The sequence below is a fragment of the Egretta garzetta genome, unplaced genomic scaffold (genome assembly GCF_000687185.1).
Source record: "Egretta garzetta isolate BGI_Z169 unplaced genomic scaffold, ASM68718v1 scaffold692, whole genome shotgun sequence".
Lineage (NCBI taxonomy): Eukaryota > Metazoa > Chordata > Aves > Pelecaniformes > Ardeidae > Egretta > Egretta garzetta.
The window spans coordinates 822,389-822,996 of record NW_009258787.1 but is presented as its reverse complement, the minus strand read 5'-3'; the positions used below and the strand labels follow the sequence as shown (position 1 = coordinate 822,996).

The following is a 608-nucleotide window of genomic DNA, read 5'->3' as shown; positions in this document are numbered from 1 at the left end:
GTTGAACAGGGGCGCCCTGCCCGGGCCCAGGGCCAGGGGAAAGCGCTGCTTGGCCCCGCCGCAGCTGGGGGATGCCTGAGAACCCCCCGCCGTGGGATGGCCAAACAGCCGCGCCCTGGTGCCGGACGGTCCCTGCCTGTGGGGCTGGCCAGCAGCACCCTGCCTGCGCCCGGCCCGGCCCTGGGGCAGGGCATGAGGGGATGATGGGATGGGATGGGGTCTCCCACTCCCCAGGGATGGATGTGCTGAACGAGGCCATCGAGAAGCTGACGAGAGGCCCCGGGCGGGAGCACTGGATGCCCTCCCTCATCCGTGTGTCCGACACGGCCATGAGGGTGCACCCCGCGCAGGTGGGGAGGGGCATGGGGAGGTCCAGCTGAAGCGGGCACCCTGCTGCCACCGGGTTGAGACAAGCGACCCCCATGGGGGGCCCAGCGCCCCAGCAGAGGGGACCTGGTGACGGTGGCAGGGCTGCGTGGGGTGAGGCCCAGGGGTCAACGGGCCGGCGGGGTCCCGGCAGGAGGACGAGGAGGCGGCGCACATCTGGGAGTGCCAGGTGCGGTACGTGACCTTCCTGGGGGCGGGCCGGGACGCCCACACCTTCGCGC

The 608-nt window shown here is 72.9% G+C and overlaps 1 protein-coding gene across 1 annotated transcript in view; it reads left to right on the top strand.

The window, feature by feature from the left end:
- Positions 1-608, top strand: part of APBB3 (amyloid beta precursor protein binding family B member 3) — a gene marked incomplete at its 5' end in the record, with an annotated part of 11,402 nt that overhangs the window by 7,765 nt on the left and 3,029 nt on the right. Inside the window, 2 exon segments of the mRNA XM_035889198.1 lie at positions 65-413; positions 521-604. Of these exon segments, the coding sequence (XP_035745091.1) occupies positions 65-413; positions 521-604 (433 nt within the window).